The following is a 22,179-nucleotide window of genomic DNA, read 5'->3' as shown; positions in this document are numbered from 1 at the left end:
ACATAGTGTGAGTTTAAGGGTATTCCAGCCTTAATTCTTCACATGTAGAGAAATTAACTTTCCATCAGGTCTGCGATACTTGAAAACTTGCACACTCCTTTACTTTCCTAAATTAGTTTAACAAAACATGGCCTCACCTATTTTTTCACCTTTTGGAAACCCCTTCATTTCTCTACACTTGGTCACATTCGATAGAGGACAGATGAATGTGTGAAGTAAGTCCATTGGCAGAGGTGATTGTAAACACTTTGTTTTTCTGTAATGGACCCATGCACACATGCAAGCTGCCATCTTGATGCTGCAGCTGTCAAGTGATGAAAAGGCTGTGACAACCAGCCCTCAGTCTACAGATGCTATATTACAACAGTTTGTAGAGGAAAAGGACAAAAAAAGGTCTTTCCGTCCCATTACAAGTTGCAAAGAAATCCTGTTGTACTTACCTCTGTTTTTTACATCGAAACGCGGCACCATTACCACTATTGTCTTTCAGCTATGTTAGAAAGTAACAAATATATTTTAAAGTTCTTCTTGCTTTCTTCAAATGAAGCAGGTGCAACTCTGCTTGTGTAATATTCAAACTATGTCGCATTATCTGAAAGCAGATCTGAATAGTGTTCCCTCTTTACATATGGTCTCCTTCCTTAATTATACAGATGATTGAGCTCAGTGACAATGAAAATCCATGGACAATATTCTTGGAAACGGTAGATCCAGAAATGGCTGCTACAGGAGCAACGTTACCCAAGTTTGACAAAGACCGTAAGTACACACTAAAGACATTGGCCTGGATCCTAAGAACCTTGTGACCAGCTCCTTACATCCAAGGGATTTTTTGGACTTGTTTTCCCTCAAATAGCAGCTCCCAGTAACATGTGGCAATCTTACATTCAACTGAGGGGTATTTTACAAGCTGAGTGCAGTATAATATGGGGATCTGCCATTTAGCAGAACGTCAAACAGTTTATTGGGTATATCCAAGGTCTTCGGAGCCAGACCAGCCTTGTGGATCCCAACCACAGAAAGGTATGAAAGCTTTTGTATTAATTTTGCTCTGAACAGGAGTATGCAGACTTTCAGATTAGACAGATATGTTAATCGGTTTGATAAGTTTTTATGTTGCTCTTCAGCCGATAAGGCTCCCAAAGCAGCTTACATACGACAAAGAAAAACAAGATAAGGCTTACAATCTAAAATAAATGACACAAAAGGAAAATGCAATAGGGAGGGAAGAGAGAAAACCGGGGCACCAATTCTTCAAGTTAAACATTAGTTCTTATAATGACGAGCTGGAAATAGTTCAGGGAGAAGAGGAATGGTGCTGGTATTTCAGCAGAGCTGATGACGTGGCCCAGCTTCCCATCTCTCCCTGCTGCAGCTTGATTTGTTCTAAGAATGAATAAATCACAGTCACTGTGAAATTACAGCATGAAATTGGCTGTAAACTTGCATATTAGTAGTTACTTCAGATGGATAGGAGCCTGATCACAACATTTTTAGTGCTAAATTTTTAACCCTTGCAAAAGTAACTTGAGTACAAATGGAGGTTTCCTTCTGCTACAAGCCTTTTGTTTCTGAACTTGTAGATGATGTAATGCTGTTCCTGAAGATGTATGATCCAAAGACACGGAGTTTGAATTATTGTGGACATATCTACACACCTATTTCCTGTAAAATACGTAAGTCCATAAAGCTGTAGATGAGCAACTCTATTAAACCAATTTTTATGTGCATGTATACACAATACTGATAGTTGCAGATCATTGTTTAGTTCTTAGGGTGAGTTTTGTAGCATCCCCAGGTTCATTTTAACACAGGTCAGCTTTGGTTGCAAGCAGTATTGAACCTGGATTGGGGGTGGGGGGATTTGTGTGTGAGCACACAGAAATAAGAGGGCAGTACATAATGGCCAGGTTCACATGATCAGGGAAGGAAAATAAGCCACTGTGGTGGATTTTCCTGCTCCACACATGCTGGTCATGCACCTCCTAATGTCCATAATTACTCTTTCTAGGTGCGGGGTGGTTTGTAAGCCACCATGTTGCAGGGTGGTTTGTAAGCCACCCCCACCACCAACCCTCGCCGTGTTCAAATGTCATGACAACCCATGCCTGGCAAGGGTAATTATGAAAATTAGGCATCACACATGGGGTGGGAAAATAAGCCATGTGAACCCGGTCATAATCACACTCTGTTCCAGATTCCAAATCCTACTTCATTTTTACATCTGCACCAGGCAAGTGTTCTTCCCTGAACTCCAGTAGTTGAATATTTTCATCGTTCAATTTTGTCTTCTATACTAAACTTGAGGAATGTTTCAAAAGTTTTCTAGAAAGCTAGAAATCTAGAATTGGTGCTTTTCGATAAAAAGTGTTAATATCCTTCTGTTCTTTCTCCTAAGGTGACTTGCTGCCAGTTATGTGTGAAAGAGCAGGATTTCCCCAAGAATCCAATCTTATCCTCTATGAGGTTTGGAGCACTTATTATTCCTTAAACTAGATCTCAATGTTGTGGTGAATCATTTAGAATTTTTTCCTGGAAGAAAATAGTTGAGTGATGTGTGAAATATTGCCACCACAAAAAGACTTTAGTACAAGATTTGCACAAAGCGATCATCCCAAATTAAGGATACTTTAATTCCATTTCTTTTAAATCAAAATGTTTGTATCTAATGACATTCACAACATACCTTTTACAGAAGTGTACTCCAGTGTCAATAATGAGAGAAGTTTTTCTTATAAGAAAACAAACATTAATGGAACCACATCTCATAACACCTGTTTAGTTGGAAAAAAATGTCCTTAAGTTTGGTCAAACTTTCACTGGTTTATTGACACTCCTAGATCTATTGGGGGAAAGTGCATTTAGAGTAGTATGATAGAAATAAACAAATAGGGTTAACTTAGATTTCATTGAAAGTTAATCCACTGAATGCTGCTATTGATTGATTGATTGATTGATTCTGTATTGCTTTACTGGAACCAACCAAGGGAGTTCACAGCAATTCAAGAAACAAGAATGATAAACAAATATAAACATAACAAAACATCAAAAACAACCATAAAACCATCACAACGATTTAAAAAGCCAAGTTAAAAAGATGCATCTTGATCCCCTTCATGAATGCAGAGAGAGTGCTTTCGAGAGTTTGGAAGCCACACAGGAGAAAACCCTTTCTTGCTATGCCACTGCTGTATGTCTTATGAGGCTTGAGTGGGGAATGAGCAGAAGTTTCCCATTGTTACTGCTTGTTGAATCATGCTCAAAATCAGTGTCCCCAATGAAGAGGCTCTTGTTGCTCATTATACGATTGTATGCAGGCCACAGCACTGCCCCCCACCCCACGCCTTTGAACTGCGGTCTTCCTACATTGTAACAGGCCGTTATAATTCTGAGAAACTTAAAAGTCTTCCTTTTTCATCCAGCAAAGTACAAGCATGTGTGTGTGTTTCAACAGAGGAGGTGTGCTGCAGGTCAGGAAAGGCAGTAAAAAAGCCCCATTTAGATGCAACCCGTACATATATTTATTATTTTTTTAATTAGATTTATTAGCCGCCCATCTGGCCAGCTACATTGCGATCTATATCGTTTTTATTGCTCTGCACTGTTAACTGTAATTGGAATTGGTTTTCAGTAATGTATTTTAAAATGTGATTTTAATATTTATATGTGAACTGCTTACGGATGTTATTATATTAAGCAGTAGAAGTATCACTAATAAATAAATGCATGTGTCACAAAAATAAGGAGTCCTGTGGCACCTTAAAGGCTGCTAAATACATTTATAAGCTTATATGCAAATGGTCTTGGCCCATGACAGTTTATGGCACAATATATGTGTTAGTCTTCACAATGACCTAGGATAGGGGTCCCCAACTCCCAGGCCACGGACCGCTACTGGTCCATGGCCTGTCAGCAACTGGGCCGCAGGGGTGTGCAAAACCCTCTCACCTTGGGTCTGTGGGGGGGGGGGGGAATCCACACCCCCCCCCCCCCGAATCCTCGCTGGCCCTGGCTGGCTCCACTCTGTGGCGAGTCCGCAGAGCTGCCGGCTGGCTCCAGCCGCTAGCGGACTTCCAGAGGCTGGGACGCAAATGGCGTCCGCTATGTGGACGCCATTTGCGTCCGTGTTCTACAAGTAATAGGCTACGTAAATCTTTACATAGCCGATTACTGCAAAGAATAGGGACACAAATGGCGTCCGCAAGTCTGCTAACGGAACCCCCCCCCCCCCCCCCCCCGGTCCGTGGAAAAATTGGACTGGTCCCTGGCGCCAAAAAAATTGGGGACCACTGACCTAGGACACTCTCATTTGGGGGTTATTTGGTGGAATGTGTGCTGTGACAGATTAACACTATGTTTCTGAATGGAAACTGCATAAATGTTTATATTTTGGATTGAAAAGAAATTATTCCTGTTTAATGGTAAGTGTCTACCGATCTCTGTTCCTTTCCTTTTTGCTTCAGGAAGTTAAACCGAATTTAACAGAGAGAATTCAAGACTATGATGTTTCCCTCGACAAAGCTCTTGATGAACTCATGGATGGCGACATCATTGTGTTTCAAAAGTAGGTATTGATAGAAGCTCACAACAACCTTTGTACTTGAACTTCAAAAAAAATCTACAATCAGTTTAGTCTGTTTGATAGCTTAAACTCTTGAAGTTGTCGTTGATTCATCTGTCACATCATAAACTGTTGACTTGGAGAGCTCTAACAAACTAAGAGCATCTCTCTCTCTCTCGCACGCACAGAGCTTATTCTTGTGTAGTAAACTGTACATTATTAGAAACTCCTTTATACAGTGCAAGTCTATTCAGCTGCCTTGGATTATTTCCAAAGGCTGCACAAAGTGTCTTTAAAGACTTCCTAATATCTTTTCAAAGGGGCCGCGGTGGCTTAGTGGTTAAGACGCTGAACTGCAGACTGGAAGGTCGGCAGGTCAGCAGTTCGAGACCCGAGTGCCACGTGACAGAGTGAGCTCCCGTCTTCAGTCCCAGCTTCTGCCAACCTAGCAGTTTGAAAGCAAGAAATTGCAAGTAGATAAATAGGTACCGCCTCGGCGGGAAAGGTAACAGCGTTCCGTGCACCTCGGTGTTCAGTCATGCCGGCCACATGACCACGGAAGCGTCTTCGGACAGCGCTGGCTCTTCGGCTTAGAAACGGGGATGAGCACCGCACCCTAGAGTCGGACACGACTGGTTGGGGACACCTTTACCTTTTTAATATCTTTTCAGTTTTTTAACAACCTTTGTGCAGTTACATGAAATGTCTGTGATCTTTTCTGTTAACAGGGATGACCCTGAGAACGATAACAGTGAGCTACCAACAGCAAAAGAATACTTTAGGGACTTGTACCACCGAGTTGATGTCATCTTCTGTGACAAAACAATCCCCAATGATCCAGGTTTTGTTGTCACGTTGTCCAACAGAATGAATTATTTTCAGGTATATACTCCCCCTTTCATTTCCACCCATGCAGTCAGGTGCACAAACAGCACAGCAGTTGGCTTGGCAGATACTCACATCTTTTGAAAGGATCATAGAGTTGAAAGGGAGCTTGGAGAATGTCTAATCCAACTACTGCTTCCCTGACAGATGACCATCCAGCCACCAGTAACGAAGAACCCAATCACCTCCTGAGGCAGTCAGTTCCATAATCAAACAGCTCATACTGCTAGGACGTTTCTCCTAATGTTTAGCTAAAATATGCTTCCCTGCAGTTGGTACACTTTTGATCTAGTCCTGCCCCCTGGAGCTAAGAGAACCAGTCTGCTTCATCTTGTGTGTGACATCCCTATCATGTCTCCCCTTAACCTTCTTGTCTAAAAGATGTCCCTTTATTCAAGATTGTAATAGGTCCCATAAAATATTTCTGAGATGAAAGACCAATCAAATCGCACCTCCATGATTTAATATAAAATAAACACCTCAGCTCTAAGAGTGCTGGCTTAAAAAATGTTTACTGGTACTCTTATACATCTGTAACCCATATACAGTTTGGGGAGGGGGGCATTTTTTTTCTAGGAAAAGTACTGTTCCTTTTTTTACTATGTTTTAAAAATATGGGTCATCTTTAGGGCTGAGTCAAGCTTTCACACATGCAACATTTTGGGACAGAAGGGTGAGGTGTGAGGTTTATCCCCTCCTTTACCTTTTTATTTTGCTATTTGCACAGTATCCTTGATCTGGCTTCTTCCTGAAGCAATTGGCAATATAGGCAATATGATGCCATCACATTATGTAATTCTGGATGGGGACAGGAAGTATTGCCCTCTCTGAATAATCCTCCCGACAATCTGATCAGATTTTGTTACATGTTGACATCATGCAGGCACACAAGTGACGGTAATGCTTTGTACCCTCCCTCTGAATGGAGAAATGCTTTTTATCCTTCTCCTGTTTCTCAGGGCAAAACTGTTTTTTCCCAACACTCCTGCCCCATTTTGCTTGGCCCTTATTGTGACTAGTGTACATGCTCATTCAAGGCTTCAAAATATTATCAAATTCCTAGATGTCAGCATTTTTTTAGGGGCTAGTGTCCACTTATAGGTACTAGCCCTGCACAGGCTGTATACATACGTCAAATCCACTCTTAATTTCTATTTGTGTGTATTAAACATTTTAACACAGTTTTTCCTTGGCGATAGCTGAGCGCAGATTTGAGCCCAGTTCTCTCCAGTACCAGTCTGATGGGAGGGACCCTGGCTCCGTAGGAGTACACATGCTTTGCAGGGAGAAGGTCCCCAGATTCAGTCCCTGGCATCTCCTGCTAATAGGATCAAGTAGTGGGTGGTGGGAAGGACCGCTCTCGGCCTGACACCTGGCGAGCGGGATGTGCTTTCCAGGAGGTTACACCGAGGCTGGGGTCCACACGTACAGCAGCCTGAGATGGTAGGATCCTGAGGTGGTTGAATGGACTGTGTTCAGTCTGCAGGAGCACAATCACATGCTAATATTCCCCAACATAAACAACCTGCTGCAAGTAAGAAACTGCCACAGCAGGGAAACTGGTTGGGCTAAACTCTCCTACTGTGCTAGTTTTCTACCTGCAAGGAGGTTTTCTTTTTTTTTTAACCTGGGGGAGCATTCAAAATTGTCCCAATCTGACATGATGTAGTCCACTCTACTAACTCCTGTATGTGTAAACGAGGCCTGACGTTTGATTAAAAGTAATAGAAATGTCTCGAACAGTGTAATAGGCATAATCCAGAGCCTGGTGCTGTGTACTGAAAGATCCCAGTGTTCTTAAAGAGCAATTCCTTTCCGAGACAAAAAGTGGAAGCCTTCGGTCATTCTGGGCTGCTCCCGATATGTTGAGCCACAGTATCAGAACCACTTGTTTGCCAAAAGCCAGTCTGATCTTTTTTCTAACATTTATTGTCCTAGGTTGCAAAGACAGTCGCCCAAAGGCTTAATACAGATCCTATGTTGCTGCAGTTTTTCAAGTCCCAAGGGTAAGAGGCATTCATCCTAATACATATTTTCGCACCTCTAAAGTGGAGTTAATGCAGTTTTAGCACAACAGTAATCTTGGGGGTTGGTTGCTCATACCCTGAATATGAGTTCTAACTCTGGTGGTAGGTGTGCTACTGGTTATGACTATTCTCATGAGAACCCTGATGGTAAACACTGTCAATGCTGGGCCTAAGGTTGGGGGGGTGGTATCTTGAGGTGCTGGGGGTTAACTTCCAGCGTGCATCACAACAGTGACTCTGGTGGGATTGAAAAGCAGGCTAAAAATAAACCTAAATAAACAGGCAGCAACTATCTCAAAATAAATCCCCCCCCCCCGCCCCAGCAAAGGTAATGTGTGTGCAACCTCTTATTCCTCATTCCCTATAGTATCTGAGTGCTATGCCAAAAAATCCTCCCCATTTTGCCATGTAGGGAGAGCATATTGTATATGAACTAAAATAACAGTATTGGAGGGTGGGAATCCAAACAGGAACAGCGTCATGAGATCTTTATTATTACAATCAAATCTCAAAACAATGAGCGAGCTTTTGAGTTTCACAGGACTCTTCCTCAGACTCAGTGTTAGAAATATAGTAACAGTTGTAGTAGAAGCATTAACAGCAAACGTCGTAAGATGATGATTGAGGAAGCTCAGGACAGACTAATCTGAGCCCATCCAAACCCTCTGTTTAACATCAAAGGCAAACTCCAGGCCCCCTGCCATTTGAAGTTAGGCGGGTAGTGACCGGAGAGAGGGCTTTATCCATTCTGGTGCTGGATATATGGAACGCACCCCCCAAGCAAAGCTTGCCTGGTGATACCTTTGATGTCTTTTTATTTGCCCAAGCATTCCAGCATGTTTTATAGCTGGTCAGTTGTGGTTTTTTATGGCTCGTTGGACCGTATGCATTTACTAATTGTACTGCTTTCTGGCTACTTGCTGCTTTTGATTTTATGTGGTGCTTTATTGTACTGTTTTAAATTTAAAAATTGGTTATTTTGTGCCCAGGGCAAAAGACCTCAGGTTACACAAAAACATACTAGATCAAAGAAGCAAATATTCAAATACAAAAGCCCATCATTATTTCAGTTTTTGTGTCCAGCACTATTTGGGACTCACTGAGTTCCTTGTTAAACAGAGGAGAGAGTGTTTCTCTTGAATTGTTTAAATACAGATGCTCAGTGTGTCAGAGAATAGAGTTGGAGGGTGTTGGGTACACACAACACTCAGCCCTGTTTATTAATAATCTGATAAACATAACATTTTTGCAAATGTGACTTGTACTGATGTTGTTCTTGTGGTCAGTGGCCTCCAGTGATGGCAAAAGGTAACACAGCCTACTATAGGCATGTATAACTGTAATGTCCCGAGGATTATTTTTTATACTTAGAATGGTTAGCCCTGCAATATTTCACACTTACCATTAACTGTGGAAAACTGGAGTGTCAGCACTGATTTATTCTTGCTACTGGAAAAAAGTTGTAGTGGATATTGTACAGTATAAACTCCAGATGAAATCTTGTAGGTTGTGCACACAGAACCAATTTTGCATTTTTAAAAGAAGGCTGTACAGAGTTGATCTTGGAGTGAGATTTCTCTACTGATTTTCTTGTTTAGTTATAGAGATGGCCCAGGTAACCCTCTTAGACATAATTATGATGGAACTTTAAGAGATCTCCTGCAGTTCTTCAAGCCTAGACAACCTAAGAAACTTTATTATCAGCAGGTAGGAGACTTTCTTGTTTATACAGGGAGGGAAATTATTTGGTTCATTTGCAGAATGACTGAATAGACCTCTTTTTCCCTGCATCCCTCTAGCTTAAAATGAAAATCACAGACTTTGAAAACAGGAGAAGTTTTAAGTGCATATGGCTAAACAGCCAATTTAGGGAAGAGGTAAGTCATGTTCCCTTCAGATCATAGTGTGGTGTTACGGTGTCCAAAGAAGTAGGGGTTGCAAGCCTTATACTATTTGTTATTTCAAATTTAATCACATATTAAAATTTGTCCCACAAATGATTGTTGAGGCAGAGATTAAAAATATTGGCAAGCTCCAGAATTCAAATTCTCTGACATCCGCTTTCTCGCAATATGAAAAATGTTTCAGGGACCAGTAAGAATTTCTGTCTCTGTAAATTAATGGCTTTTTGTGTTATTACCGAATACCACAAAATTTCAGTTTCTTGTATGAACTCTTCTACCTGAGTTTTGCAGAGTAATGTTCTAATTGGTCCATCGGGTATTGCAAACCTGTTTTTCTTTGTGTAAGGGTATAATTAATTTAAATAAGCTATAATAAACAAGCTGTTGTTGTCATGTATTAGATGGCTTTCTCTTAAAAGAAAGACCCAAGGTGCATCTTACAACGAAATTATTCAAGACAATATAAAACAGCCGCAGATAATTTCCATTAAAATACCAAAGCATGATGAAACAACTAAAACACCAGAAGAGCCATAACCAGTGTAACTGATGCATAATAAGCTCATTATATGTATATGTTTTATAGGGAACCTTTCCTATGCGAGCCCTGTTCAAAAGGCTGGAAGCAGCTGCACTCATGCGTGCAGCACTCTCTCATGTGGGGGATTCTTGTATTGGCGGCAGGGTGTGTGTGTATGTGTTTCCAGCCTTTCTGTGTAACAAGAACCTGTATGTTCTGTGCTTCCTTTCTTTTCTTTTTTTTGACATAGCATTTTATTTATTTCTTGACTGATGTTTTCTTCTTTAATGTTGTCTAGGAAATAACACTATATCCAGACAAGCATGGATGTGTACGGGACTTATTAGATGAATGTAAAAAAGCTGTAGAACTTGCTGAGAGAGGTTCAGGGAAATTAAGGCAAGTGGTTATTTATTTATTTTAAATGCATATACCTTTTCCTGAAGGTTGCAGAAAAGGGGCGTGTGTGTGTGTGACTTTAAACAACCTGACAAAATTGAATGTGAATTTATTGATTTGCTTGCCAACTTACAACTTTTCATTTTCTTCATTAACTCTTCCATGATTAATGTGATACAGTTCCACATATCAAAGCGTGTGTGTGGGAGGGGAGGAAATAAAGCCGTATTCTGAGAATGTCTGTCAAGCCAGATTTTGCCATGTACCTTGCTAAAGTTCTCCCAATCTCCTGGGAACCTCTTCCGCATCAGCCCATCAGAGCAAAAGGTCGTTACACAGGAGTGCCGTTATCAGTTCAACAGGACCATCTGGTTTTTATAAAGTGATTTTACATCATCTCTTTCTCTTCCCTTTTCAAGGCTGCTAGAAATTGTAAGTTACAAAATAATTGGTGTCCATCAGGAAGATGAATTGTTAGAGTGTTTATCGCCAGCAACAAGTCGGACGTTTCGAATAGAGGTCAGTGTAATACAAAGTAAATCGTGTGTATCTGAACTGTCAGAGTTAAGCTGCAGCAGATTTAATGTGTCTAGGGGGAGATTCTAGGCCAGCAACAGCTGGTCAGTGGGCAGGCACATCTACTGCTGAGTCCATCTGATTGGATGCGGGTGGACGACCTTGCTTCCTCCTGCCCCAATTGAGAGGAACCAGCAGATTGCCTTATCAGGGCCCGGGTCACACTGTTGGCACTTAGGGCCTGAGGAAATTATTCCTGGATGCAAAAGGGAATATAATACTCCAGGAGCAGGCTCACTATGAGACAAGGAGTGGGGGAGGTGTTGCATCTCATCCAGAGGCGGGGATAGTACGAGACATACCTAACCCACAAGGCGCAACCCACAAAAAGGTTCTCCGGTGCAAGCACCATTGAAATAAACAGGAGCTACATACTGAGGCTGCTGCAGGATAACTTTTTGGAAGATTGTGCTGCATATTAGTTATTGTTTTCTGGGGGTGGGGGTGGGTTGTCCATTTGGATTTCCAGCCTCAGGTACCGGAATGTCTTGAACTGGGCCTGGATGTCACTAGATCCAGCACACCACAATGCAAATGCCCTTTTTGAAAAAGAAAACTACTTTCCCTATTTTAAAAAAGAAAAATGCAGGCAGCCATCATGCAAATAATTCAAAAGCAATGGTACCATAATGCTCTTTTCAGGAGCTGCTAAAAAGTCACAAAGTAGGGAGCAAGCTTTTTGAGTTCATCAGAACTTGTCAGGCTAGACATTAAGCAAAACAAAAAAATGGGCACTGGGAGAAAATGTTGCTGAGCGTGATGGAAGGCCCAAGTCTACAGCTTGCAGTAGTCTTAAGACAGAAAGGAACTGCAAACTTAATTAGGTTAGGACCTGCTTGGTGCAAAAATATTACAGGTTGCACCGAAGGTGCAGTTGAGGATGCACAGTACAGCTGTTTTGATGCTAAGCAGGTCTAGGCCTGGCCAGAGTTTGAATGGGAGACCCCCTTGTACATGTACTGCCTTGAGTTCCATGATGGAAGAAAGGTAAGCTATACACGTACTACCCAAAACAATGAATAGAGGCTTCAGAGACAGAGAAGCATGGCTGGGTTCCCCTTTGGAAAATATCCAAGCCAGGAGTTGTTTAGGCATCTGCTCACTCTTACATTATCAGCCCTGATCCTAGCAACCCGCAATCTTTCTGCAGCATCCATGGCCCAGCCTAATTAAAGCTGCGTAGCACCATCTCCATGTCATCTCAAGCTGTTACAAGCCGCATACTCCATGCTCAGCAAAATATGTTCTCTTACCCAACCCCCATTTTGGACGGTATTTTATTGAACTCAAAAGCTTGCTCGTTTCGTGGCCTTTTCATTGGTTTCTAATGAAGTTACTGTGCAACTGTTGCTTTCATAGTTCATAAGTGTGGCATCAAAAGCTCAGGTTCCATTTCTCATGCTTTCACATCCTTCCTGTGCTAATGCTTCCGGTGCTGTCTGCCTGATGCCCATCCTGTGTCACTGTCCTTAAATGCAGGAAATCCCCCTGGATCAGGTAGATCTAGATAAGGAGAACGAGATGCTAATTACAGTGGCTCATTTCCAGAAAGAGGTTTTTGGGACATTTGGCACTCCTTTCTTGCTAAGGATACACCAGGTGAGTCTTGTTGCCAAATAGACTGTCAGTGTTGCACTATATATGTGTTAATTTAAAGGAAAGGTGGTTGCATTGCATTCTATGACTGTGGATGATCTAGAAGGAGTAGTGATGTCTTTTGTTGTTTTTTGCTTAAATACCCTATTCTGCTTCCCGCTGTTCAGGTGGGCAGCTTAAATTCAGTTGTCACTTCTTTTTTCTCCTCTCTTCCTAAATTTGTACAGTTCTACATGTGCAAAAGTATCTTGGTCAGGGAGGGGCTCATTAGATTGGTGCATCTATGTAAAGAGCCAGTGTGGCGTAGTGGCTAGAGTGTTGGACTGGGAGCCCAGAGATCTGGGTTCTAGTCCCCACTCAGCCATGGAAGCTCACTGGGTGACTTTGGGCCAGTCACAGACTCTTAGCCCAACCCACCTCACAGGGTTGTTGTTGTGAGGATAAAAGGGAGAGGAGGAGGATCATGTAAGCCGCCTTGGGTTCCTTGCAAGAGGAAAAAAGGCGGGATATAAATGCAATAAATAAATAAATAAATAAATAAATAAATAAATAAATAGCTAGCTAGCTGGTTAGATGCTCTTCCTCTCCCCGATTCTTCCTCCCCCACCCTTTATTCTTTTGGCCATAGTCTCTATTCTTGTGGCCATCATGTCTAGTGCAGAAACTGACCACCTATAACTGAACAGTGGTTTAAGTGTGCCAGTGAGACAGTGGTGGTCTAGCGCATAGAACGTTGGTCTTGGGCCAGTGTTCAGATCCTTGTTCAGCCATGAGACCCACTGGGTAGGACTGGGCTAGTCACTGCTGCGCCTTATGTATTTAAACTATTTTTATGCTGCTCCTCAGCCAAAAAGTCTCAGAGAGTGGCTTACATACATTCAGTAAAGCAAGCCTTACATTGTAGAAGGACATGACACACAAGGCATAAGGGACGGAGAGGGAAGAAGAAAACAGTTCTTTCAGAAGTGCAGGTGAAATGGCCCTGCTTCCCACTCTCAGGTCCCCCACTGCAGCCTAGTACAGTGGTTGTGAGTATACAGTGGCATAAAATTTGTATGCCTCCCTTAGCTGATAAAAGTGTAATTGATAAATTAAAAAGTGTCAGTATAGATCAATATCCACCAAAGCTAAATAATATAAGGAGTGTGGTGTTCTGTTTTTGTGTGTGTTTATGTAAAAAAAAAAAAAAAAGTTGCAACATGAATGAGATTGGTTTCTAAGATTTGTAACAGGGGGGAAGACAATGGTGTGGGAGGAGCAGGGGTTTGGCTGAGCTGCATGTTGGAATAAGTGTTTGGCCGTCTTTAACTTTGTAGGTTTCAGAACCTGGTTTGCACGTGTGCTGTTTTTTCTAGGGTGAACACTTTCGAGAGGTGATGAAGAGGATTCAGACAGTGCTCGACATCCAGGAAAAGGAATTTGAAAAGGTATCTCAGCATAGTATCGCTTCTAAGTTGTGTTCTTTAGAGTAGGCACAAGGATGGCATGGCTAGGGGAGGTGACCTATTCCTTTTGCCCTAGGTTCACCACTGCCGGTCAGTGACCTGGTGCTCACGACATGACAGCCCACCATGGCTTAATTTACCCGCGGGGGCTGTCGCATTTTGCCAGGCACCCGTGGGCAACAGGCTTGCTGTGGTTTGTTGTGTCATGCGAACCCAGGCAGCAGGGGTTGTTTGAGGGTTAGATAGCCCTCAAATAACCCAGAGGTTGTCTAACCTCAAACAACACCTGCTGCCTGGGTTCACACAACACAGCAAGCCGAGCGCCCACAGGCACCATGCAAAAATTGTGTCCGGCACATCGTGACAGCCCCTGTGGGTAAATTAAGGTAAGGTGAACTGTCATGCCATGCGAACCAGGTCGGTATGTCTCCAGTATAATCCTACAGGTGCTTCTCCCCCCCAGCCCCCTGCCCCACACACAGGAAGTCTGTGTATTCGGGGGTGGGGCTTTCCAAAGCTCTGGTTTCTGCAAGGCCCAACATACACGCAGGGCCTGGCATACTTCGCATAATAGGCAGCTGACCCTTACCCAGACTTTCTGCCTTCCCTCTCCCCAACAGGAGAGGTCAGCGAAATGAGATAAGGCCTTAAACGGTCTGTTGCCATGCTGTGGGTTGAAAGATGAGGGGCATGGAAATGCAAACAAGACTTGGAGTGTTTGAAGTGCACAGTAATAATTTTCTTGACAAATCAATTCATGTTTGAGCTCTGACCATTTTTTCCTGTTCTTCCTGAAGTTTAAGTTTGCTATTGTAATGATGGGTCGACACCAGTATCTAAATGAAGACGAATATGAAGTGAACTTGAAAGATTTTGAGCCCCAACCCGGTGAGTATCTATTTACCTCAATCCTAGGAGTTTTTTGTTCCTTCAAAATCATTTGGGCTGATTTCTAGGTCTGGAAGGGGCCATGGCTTTGTGTTCAGCCACTAGAACTTTCTGGAAGACAGGGGAAGGCCTCTTTCTGGGACCCTGGAAAGCGAGGGGTCAAACATCCCGCAGGCTGCCAGTACAAACCTAGCAGGTTCTAAGTTGTGCAAGCCTGGATTAGATAGACAGCTGTGCTCACTTGCTGTATGGCAGTTCCTTACATCTTAAGTTATGTACAATACAATCTGAAAGCATGTTCATTCTTTTTCTCTTTTTCCCCCCTACCTGTAGGCAACATGTCTCATCCAAGACCATGGCTAGGGCTTGACCATTTCAACAAAGCCCCAAAGAGAAGTCGCTACACATACCTTGAAAAAGCTATTAAAATCCATAACTGACTTACCCTCTCCAGTTTGTTCGAGGCAAAAGGGGCAACAATAAGTGTGTGTGTGTGTGTGTGTGTGTGCGCACCTTTTTAACAACCGTAGGACTTTTGGTACACGTGCACTCGATCGGAAGTCTCCAGCAAGAAGATTTGCTGCGGATTTATTAATTTTATTTTGAGGCTGTTCAGTTTGGCTTCTCTGTATCTATTATTGACTGCCCTGGGTTTGTTTGTTTTTTTTGGAGCAAAAAATGAAGGTGTTTTATAAAAAGCTTGGGTGCCAATGAGAGTTTTTATGGGAAATGTAAACAAGGCAAGATTGTCAGCATAACAAGGGAAGAGTTGAGTAGAACAGTTGACATTGGCAAAATATTTGTCTGTAGTACATTTAATTGGACGGCCTGTGCTGGCTGCTCCCCCCTCCCCCCCCTTCCTCTTCCCAAACGCGTGGTACCTGCCATCACTGCAGCTAGTTGGCACTATGGTTAGGCTCACGTTCAGTTTATTTCCTTCAGTTATATACTTTAAGTGACAATTTTTGTGCATTTGTAAATGCAAAGAGAAACTCACGTCATCAATAAATAGCAATCTCTACTTCATTGTGTATACTGTTGGCACTTATTCGGGAAATATTTTTTTTGTCTCTTCAATCAGCCTAGGATTTCTCTTTTTTAATTATATTATTATTATTATTATTTTAAATAAATGGATTTTTGAGTCAAATTTGTTTTTTTCCACGTCACCTTTTGCCAAGGAAGAACCCTTGAAGGAGATACGCATCTTTGCATTCCTTTTAGATATAAAATACCCTGGTTGTGATAAGATGTGTGAGCATAGTACCAACACCTCAGCAGATCTGCAGAAGGAAAAAGCATCTACTTTATAATGAATTTAGCTAATCTGGGAAGACAAGCAAAATAGCCTTTTAGCACTGAGGGCATGTTCACTAGCGTTTAGTAAGCTGTTGACTTTGTAAAAAGGGGGGGGTCTTGGGAGGGGGCAGACAATGAAATTGTATATTTAACGAAGGAACATGTACAATTTAACACTTTTTTGGCGGGTGGGGTGGGGTGGGGGTGGGCAGGGTGAGTCTGCAAGTGAATTTCACAGATGTCAATATTCATTGTGTGTAGTTTTATTTCAGTCCCCAGACTGCTTTCCATTTTATTTTGGAGCTAATGACAGCCCGTGTGTCTATATCAATTTTTTTTGAGTGCAGTAAAACTATAGAATCTGCAATTACACTCCCCCCTTTTTTAAATTTCACATTCTTCTTCCTCTCCTCCGTTCCCCTCCTTCCTCGAGTATTTTATTTTGTTTCTGTAGCTGCAGTGTGCAATGATTCTTCCTGTATATTGCCTTTTTTTGCTGGAAAAAATGTTGTATGTTGAATAAAAATTTTCTATAAAATTTTACTTCAGTGAGTGATGGCCTGGACGTTGAAGAAGACTTCTACTCTCCTTGCAAGTACGGTTTTGTGAAAATTTTATTGAGACAATTTTTATTTTGCCAAAATCCAGTTTTGAAATTTGGTCTTAATTTAGGGCTACGGGTAAGTTCATCCACTAGTTAAATTTGTGTATTTTGATAGGCGAAATAAGTATTATTCCTAGAAACTGTGATTGCAGAATGAAACCGATGCTGTTGTGAAAATTCATAAAATGCAGTCAGTTTCTACAACCAGCAGTTAAAATAGCAGTGTGTGTAAATTCCAGAGTCTCGGGGGAAGATTGGTCTATTAACCATTTCCATACAGAAAGCTGAATCATGACATAACAATTTCAGCTGATATTTGTATATCAGCCCAGTATAAAAAGATAAATATTTCCATGCAGTTGTATCCTCCCCATGGGTTATCCCTAATATTTCCCAGTTGAGTGATAGTCCTAAAATCCTGATCTTGATTAAATCCTGTGCTGGAGTATGCTGTGAAGTCATAGTTTGTCTATTATGAGAATTTCTACCTCTCCCTTCAAATTGTGTTCACCGGAGGCAAGATTCATTTTGGTACCTGTTTTGGTGCTTCGGAAAGCAGGCCGGTGTGACTTGGGCTTCTTCAGACACCACCCACTTTGCCTCAAGTCCAAAGCATGGAGGCTTGCTTTGGAAGATTCAAGGCTCCGTATGTCTCCCCATTGACTTAAATGGGGAAAGGATCAAATGGCTATAACCTTGCTTTTTGATAGCCCAGTTTGAGTGGAAGAAGTCTGCCAAATTCTAGAGAAATGGGTGCACTGGGTTTGTGCATTTTTTTTTTTTAGAGTTGCCTGTTCGTTACTTCTTGGCAGAATTTGCAGATGTCAGCCCTTTTGATGGGGATGAATCTTGCCAATTTCAGGCAGAAAGGTGTACAGGGTTGTTGTGCAAAAGCTGCTTTTACAGTTGCAGGGGAGGGGATTAACAAAGGATGTGATTTCTCCTCTGTTTTGTGGGCAGTTTGTATAAACATGGCACCTATTATAGACACACCACTTTGTAAGTAACCTGCAAAGTTTCAGATAGAAAGTTGCAGTGGTTTCTGTGCAGGGAGAATGTTAACGGGGTTTGGAAGAAGGCATATGACAACATATGTTGCAGAGGTGCCCTTAGGTAAGAAATATATAAAATTCCAGAAGAATAGCTATAGGGCAGGAGTGGGCAGCTTCGGGTGGTTTGTGGGCCAATTCCCCCTTCCCCCCTCCCACACACAAACACACGGGCTGCAATCCTGCCGCTGCAGTGGCTGCTGAAAAAAATAGGCGGTGTACTACTGAAATTAGACAGCAGCGTTCTACAGAGACTTGCTAAGGAAAAAATTAGCTTGAAAGTGAGCTAAATTTATCCTTAGTAAGCTCCTGTAGCAGTTTGCTCCCAAATTTCGGAAGCATGTTGCCAGTTTTTGTTCTGTTTTTGTTGCAGAGGGGTGGCGGCAGGGGACGGGGACGGCGGGGGCCACATGCAGCCCCCAAGCAGCATGTTACCCACCCCTGGATTAGGGAGTTAACAATGAATGAATAACAGTTTGAGGCTTCATTTTTGTTTTCTGCTCCGTTGACACTAGCATGCCTCCCAAAAGCCACTGTGATTGGAAGTAAAAAAAAAAAGGAAGTTGGAAGCTAGAGCTGTCAGTCACTAAACTATACCTCCACCCCTGCCTGCCATTTTTCTTTTTATGGGGAGCTTGGGAGGGAAATGTAATCACTTTGAACAAAGTGTTGAGATTTTCTAATCCTCGAGTCTTCCGAATCTCCAAAGTGGACATGAGGCTTTGGGAGCAGCGTGAGCAGCTTCATTGAAGCCCTGCTTCACCTCATTCAAACCCCAAATACTTCTTAAGCAGCCCCCTTTGGTTCTGGGTCCAGGGATCGTCGGAAGCAGATAACACACCCCTTGTGTCAAGAATCCTGGCAGAGCTTCAAATAGCAACCAAAACGTTTGAGGAGTAAACTTTCTACAAATAGGGTGAATTATTTGAAGATTGCAAAGCTGTGATAATAGCCTATTCAGTAAATTATGTTAAATTGTGAGCAAGGTATTCCAAATCTTTAAAACACGTAAAGTACAGACTGGAGTGACTTAGGACGCAATCCTATCTGGATTCCTGCCAGCCTTTGAACTCGGAGCCTGATGGGCATCCTATGCAGAGCGGAAGGAGTGCAGATGGCGACCTTCGCCTCTCTGCTACCCCTGCTCTGCATTTTCGCTAGGCAGGTGTTTTCAGCCGTTTAGCTAGGGCTCTGTGGAGGGGGAGGGACCGAGGCTGGGGATAGCTCATATCCCCAGTTCCCTCCCCTCCCTGCCAACAGAACCTCCCCCTTTCCCATCCCTCCAAGGTCACCAGTGTGGTTCTCTCCACACCGGTGGGGACCGGGAGGGAGCTCAAATTCCCAGGTCCAAGGTCAAAGCAGTGTCTCCGACCTCAGATCTAAGAGTCTGAAGTATCCTATGCCCCCCGCCCCCGCAGGCTCTGTCTAGGGGCCACGGAGCTTTGGACCCTCCTTGTGGTGACCTTCTGTTCATAATCAGTTATCAAAAACTTAAGCTGCTGCAGTGAATGTTTAATAGATGTGCCAACACGAGCACAGAGGAAGCATGGAAATTTGTCTTGGCCAAGGATTTAGCATCCTGAGGAATTTTGACAGGATGCTAAATTCGTAGCCAGTGCAAATTTCCATGCTTCCTCCGTTGCTCCAGAACGTAGGAACCAAACCAGTGGGTTCAGATGATGATCTTTGGGGTTCCTTCCAACTCTTGTGATCCTAAATTGCTGGCCCTTGTGGTTGTGAAGTAGGCTTTGAACTGGGTGGGCAAAGTTTAGTGTTCTCTCAAAAGCTTGGGGATGGCGGCACTATATACACCCCCCCCCCCCCCGCTGCTGCTTTGGTCTTTGTTCCTCTCTATGGCTAGCGGAAGTGGCATGAATGTTGCAGTATTAACAAACATGAGAATCTGCACACTGAAAGTCACAGGTTTGGGGGGGGTTGTTTTAAGCACAGGGTAGTTGCAACCCTGTAAGTAAAGCATGGTGGCATTTTTGAGGACCTTTTGTGTTTTCTGCAGTCTCCTAAAGTAGCACTTCAGTGGTATACAAAATGTAAGGCTATTTTTTTCATTTTAATCGGTTTCCTGTTAGTGTGGTGTGCGTGTGAGAGAGTTGGTTTTTCATTAAAATCTTTTCATTCCAAACAAAGTTCCAAATGATGCTTAGTTTTTACCGCCCAAGTGTTGTAGGGTTAGAAGAGTGTGTGTGTGTGTGTGTGTTTCCACCAGGAGTGAAATAAGATAATTTGTCATCAGTTTAATCTTTGAGGCTAGGATGTTTACTCCAAAGCAGTTGGCTTAAAGGAGTTTTGAGTTTACTGCATCAAGATCAAGACTGGTATTATTAACTTTTCTTTGCAGAACCAGCCAGCCAACTTTAATCAAGAGGCTTGCCACACTTGGAAAAAACATCACACCATATCTATAAAGGAACCATTGTTGTGTTCTGCAGCTGAGGATCCAAACCACTCTAACAAACCAGATGTTAGTTTTCACTTACTATTTTCCCTCACCACTTCCTTTCTTAATTACCTGGGGTAGGCTTTTTCACCAGGTGTAACCCACACTATCTCCTTTTAGGTCAGCCCAACTGTCAGGAGTTGATTCTGTCCTTACCCCAAACTGCCAGGCTGCATTTCTTGACCATTTGAAATTTGCCCACTGACCAGGTATTTTTCAAACAGAAGTCAACAACCCTAATTACATTAGGGAGAAATGTTTACAAGAATACGCCAAAGATTCTGGGAGTCTCCAGCATGCATATGAGTTGATCCTGGCTCTCTCTTAGATCTGCGCTGGCAAAATAGGGTATGGGTTCTCATCTCTAACACTCGAGGATAGTGTTGGGAGCGCAAAATAGATTGCTGCTTGGAGTCCTCTTTCAGTGGCTTTTCATTAAGGGAGGGGCTGTAGGTCAGTGGTAGAGCACACGCCTTGCAGGGAGAAGGTTCTGGGTTCGATTCCCAGCATCTCCAATTAGAGCTGGAAAAACTGCCTGAGAGCCGCTGCGGGTCAGTGTCAGCTATACGGAGCTAGATGGACCAGTGGTCTGTATACAAGGCAGCTTCCCATGTCCCATTCCATAAGATTGCAGAATGCTTATGATGTATGTGTCATTTAAAATTCTCTGCTATGGCCTGCAACAGCCATCCAGTGCTCACACACTGGGGACTTGAGTCATAAAAATATGAGAAGATCTGTGCTGGATCAGATCAGAAACCTATCTAGTCCAGCATTCTGTGCCCACAATGGCCAACCAGATATCTAGACAAAGCCTACAAGCAGGACATGAGTGCAATAACACCCTTGTGTTCCCCCATCAACTAGTTTTGAGGTAATATATAGCTATCATGAGTAGTAGCTATTGAGAGCCTTATCCGTGCTTTTATCTAATGCCCTTTTAAAACCATCTAAGTCAGCAGCCATCACTACATCTTGTGGTAGCGAATTACATAGTTTAGCTTTGTGTAGTGAAGAAGCTCTCCCTTTCATCTGGCCTGAATCTCCCACCAATCAGCTTCATGGGATGACCCTGGGTTCTAGTGTTATGAGAAAAGGGGAAAATCTCCCTGTCTGCATTCTCTTACACAATGTATACTTGTGTACACCTCTTATGTGCCCTTTTAATCGCCTTTTATGTAAGCCAAGCAGCCCCAAATGTTGCGACCCTTTTTCATAGGGGAGTTGATTCATCCCCTTTATTCTGAACCCCCCCCCCCCCAGCTCTACAATATCATTTTTGTGATGCAGTGACTGGAACTGTACACAGTATTTCAAGTGTGGTCTCACCATAGATTTGTATAAGGGCAGTACAATATTGGCAGCTTTATTTTTAGTTCCTTTCCTAATCATCCGCAACATGGAAATTGCCTTTTCCCCCCCCCACAGCAGCTGCACACTGGGTTGACATTTTCATCACTTCACACTTACTTGCATTGAACCATAATTGCCATTTTAATGCCCAGATTGTTCAAAAACTCACGTGATTACTGGTTAGGACCAAATGCATACAGAAGAAAGCTTTGCAACACTTGGCAAGGTGGATCAATGTCTATTAGCCATGATAGTTTAATGGAACCTCTATGTTCAGGTGCAGTATACCATTGGATACTATATGCCAGATGACCATCACTTTCATGCCCTAGTTGTGTGTGTCCTGGATGCCTCTGGGTGGCTACTGATGGAAAAGGTGCTGAACTTGATGGACCTTGGCCTGATCCAGCAGGGCTTTTATTTGTACAGAAATTCGGGCATGGCATCTTTCTCAGTGTTCAGTGTGACACTCCTTGACATGCCTCAAAGTATGAGTTTTTTCTGACTCCACTTGCTTTATCTCTTAATAAAATAAATGGATCGGTGTATGCCTACTTTCTGTTGGAATCAGTTTTCAGTGTAAATAGGTGAGCCCAAATTTCTGCTGATTGGTTTCCA

General features: G+C 42.7%; 1 protein-coding gene across 4 annotated transcripts in view; it reads left to right on the top strand.

Moving 5' to 3' along the window:
* The window catches only part of USP7 (ubiquitin specific peptidase 7), a 99,775-nt gene extending 84,276 nt beyond the window's left edge, over positions 1 to 15,499 (top strand). For all 4 annotated transcript variants that reach the window (XM_084818920.1, XM_084818919.1, XM_084818921.1 and 1 more), the window contains 14 exons: positions 654 to 759; positions 1,584 to 1,676; positions 2,399 to 2,466; positions 4,464 to 4,564; positions 5,290 to 5,443; positions 7,385 to 7,452; positions 9,072 to 9,180; positions 9,273 to 9,350; positions 10,196 to 10,296; positions 10,716 to 10,815; positions 12,352 to 12,471; positions 13,824 to 13,895; positions 14,711 to 14,801; positions 15,135 to 15,499. In XM_084818920.1, coding sequence (XP_084675046.1) covers positions 654 to 759; positions 1,584 to 1,676; positions 2,399 to 2,466; positions 4,464 to 4,564; positions 5,290 to 5,443; positions 7,385 to 7,452; positions 9,072 to 9,180; positions 9,273 to 9,350; positions 10,196 to 10,296; positions 10,716 to 10,815; positions 12,352 to 12,471; positions 13,824 to 13,895; positions 14,711 to 14,801; positions 15,135 to 15,241 — 1,368 coding nt within the window. In that variant the 3' untranslated portion in view covers positions 15,242 to 15,499. The remainder of the gene's footprint in view (positions 1 to 653; positions 760 to 1,583; positions 1,677 to 2,398; positions 2,467 to 4,463; positions 4,565 to 5,289; positions 5,444 to 7,384; positions 7,453 to 9,071; positions 9,181 to 9,272; positions 9,351 to 10,195; positions 10,297 to 10,715; positions 10,816 to 12,351; positions 12,472 to 13,823; positions 13,896 to 14,710; positions 14,802 to 15,134) is intronic.
* The last annotated feature ends 6,680 nt before the right edge of the window (positions 15,500 to 22,179 follow it).

Source organism: Heloderma suspectum, chromosome 12, assembly GCF_057233095.1.
Source record: "Heloderma suspectum isolate Gila_16-S chromosome 12, 16-S_ref, whole genome shotgun sequence".
Taxonomy (NCBI): domain Eukaryota; kingdom Metazoa; phylum Chordata; class Lepidosauria; order Squamata; family Helodermatidae; genus Heloderma; species Heloderma suspectum.
The sequence above is the reverse complement of the archived record's forward strand: the minus strand, read 5'-3'. Positions and strand labels throughout refer to the sequence as shown.